Source organism: Olea europaea, unplaced genomic scaffold, assembly GCF_002742605.1.
Source record: "Olea europaea var. sylvestris unplaced genomic scaffold, O_europaea_v1 scaffold22228, whole genome shotgun sequence".
NCBI classification, from domain to species: Eukaryota; Viridiplantae; Streptophyta; class Magnoliopsida; order Lamiales; family Oleaceae; genus Olea; species Olea europaea.
This window is the reverse complement of record NW_019240260.1, coordinates 1-1778: the sequence shown is the minus strand read 5'-3', so window position 1 is coordinate 1778 and position 1778 is coordinate 1. Positions and strand designations below refer to the sequence as shown.

Genomic DNA, 1778 nt, shown 5'->3' with positions numbered 1-1778 from the left:
AAAAAACCAATAGCATGCAATTTCAAAAGTCTTCCAATATCAAAAAGTTCTTCATTTACACATTCAATAAGAATAAAGTTTTTGGACTATCATTAGAATCACAATGCAGAGAAAAGTAATTTCAACTAAAGAACAAGCTAGCAGCAATCAGCATCGAAATGCCTGTTAAATTGACAACCTAAAAGTGGAAAGAAGAAAAACCCCTCATACACGAGGAAATAGAATAAAATGTCAATTGCTCAATTAGCATCAAAGATCCCATAGTCTTCACCGTAGAAACTACTCCAAGACTCCAACCCCAATTTTCATATTTAATCATCTTCCAATCTACCTCATCTTAGGATTTTAAAGCTCAGGCATCATCATTTTCTTCGCCTTCTTAGTTTTTCTCTCAGAGATTGCCTCAACGAAGGCCTCCACAATCCTCTGTTGAGACCCGAGTATCATCTCGGTCCTCTTCAACTCCATCTCCATTCGCATCTCCTCAATTCTGCGTGCCATGCCCATCTTCACCTTCTCTATCCTCACAAACCCTTCACCCAAAGCCCTTATAGCCGCCGCCACCTGTCCTACCCCATTATCTCCTTTCCTTCTATTTCCATTTTCATCTCCTCTTTTCTCCAATTCACAACTTCCAAGAAATCCATCTTGCAAAACCTGAGTAGAATTCCCATAACCACCAGCACTAGAATTAAAATTACAGCTAGAGTTATCAGAGAATAGACTACCCATCTCATCAAATTTACTCGAAAACTTACGAGCAGAAGGCCCCGAAATTCCCTGGCCTGGGATTCTAATTCGACAACCAGTTGTTGTTCCATTAATCCTAGTCCTAGGGCCTTGATTACCAAAACTAGCCTTCTGATTATTGTAACCATTATTGTTGTATACCTCGTTGATGCGTTTAATGCTGTTCTTGTGGTCTTCTTCCGGCAGGTCGTCGTCAGAGGAAGGCGGGGTTGAGTTGGGGCCCTTTTCCATGGAGTGCATGCGCTGGAAGTGGACCCATGAGGAGGAGAATCGACTGGAGCCACCGAACGCAGCCGCGCGTTGGATCTCAGCGCGGTAGCGCTTGCGGAGTTTCTCCATCTTGTGGCGGCACTGGACGGATGTCTTGGCAGGGCTAGAAGGGCATCGATAAGCGACATCGTTAGCCACTTCCTGCCAATGGAAGGCGCGGAGATTACCACGACAAAGTGAGTACCATTTATCCTTGTAGGCGTCGATCAGAGCCACAGTCTCATCGGCGGACCAGCACGGCGGCGGAAGACGGCGAGAGGCGGAGGCCGAAATAGCGATGGACGGTACAGCCAGGGTAGCCGTAGGTATGTGGTCGACGTTGCCCGACGGAGATGACGGTGAAAAAATTGTAGCCATGAATTTTTTGGGTGGGTAAACAGGATAATGGATCTAGCACGGCGGGGGATGGGAGAAATACAAAATAAGTGGTGGAGAGAGGAGGCGGAGGAGGTTGCGGTGGATAGGGTGGCATAATGGAAAAATTGGTTAGAGTGGGGTAGGTTTATTAAAAGCGGGGGGCGGCAGAGGAGAAGCAACCGGTCAAAAACTAACTTGCGCCGTAGATGGCGTGCGCACAATCCGAAAACTAGGGTCACTGGGGGTGGTTGGGTCGGTTTGATTTGTTTTTTATGCAAAGGATAAATTTCGGGTACACCGCCTAACCGCATGTGCGGCGGCGGCGGCTGCTGCTCTGGGTCGAGGACTTGTTTGTGGCGTTTGCGGGCTGTGGGGTTTGGTTGATCGGCTCTTTCTATTTC

The 1778-nt window shown here is 47.3% G+C and overlaps 1 protein-coding gene across 1 annotated transcript; it reads right to left on the bottom strand.

Annotated features, from left to right (window-relative positions):
- Positions 1 to 10: 10 nt before the first annotated feature.
- LOC111380880 (trihelix transcription factor ASIL2-like) lies at positions 11 to 1772 on the bottom strand. The gene has a single exon (XM_023004540.1). It carries the CDS (start codon positions 1375 to 1377, stop codon positions 346 to 348), a length of 1032 nt encoding a protein of 343 aa, XP_022860308.1. The 5' UTR covers positions 1378 to 1772; the 3' UTR covers positions 11 to 345.
- Positions 1773 to 1778: the final 6 nt, after the last annotated feature.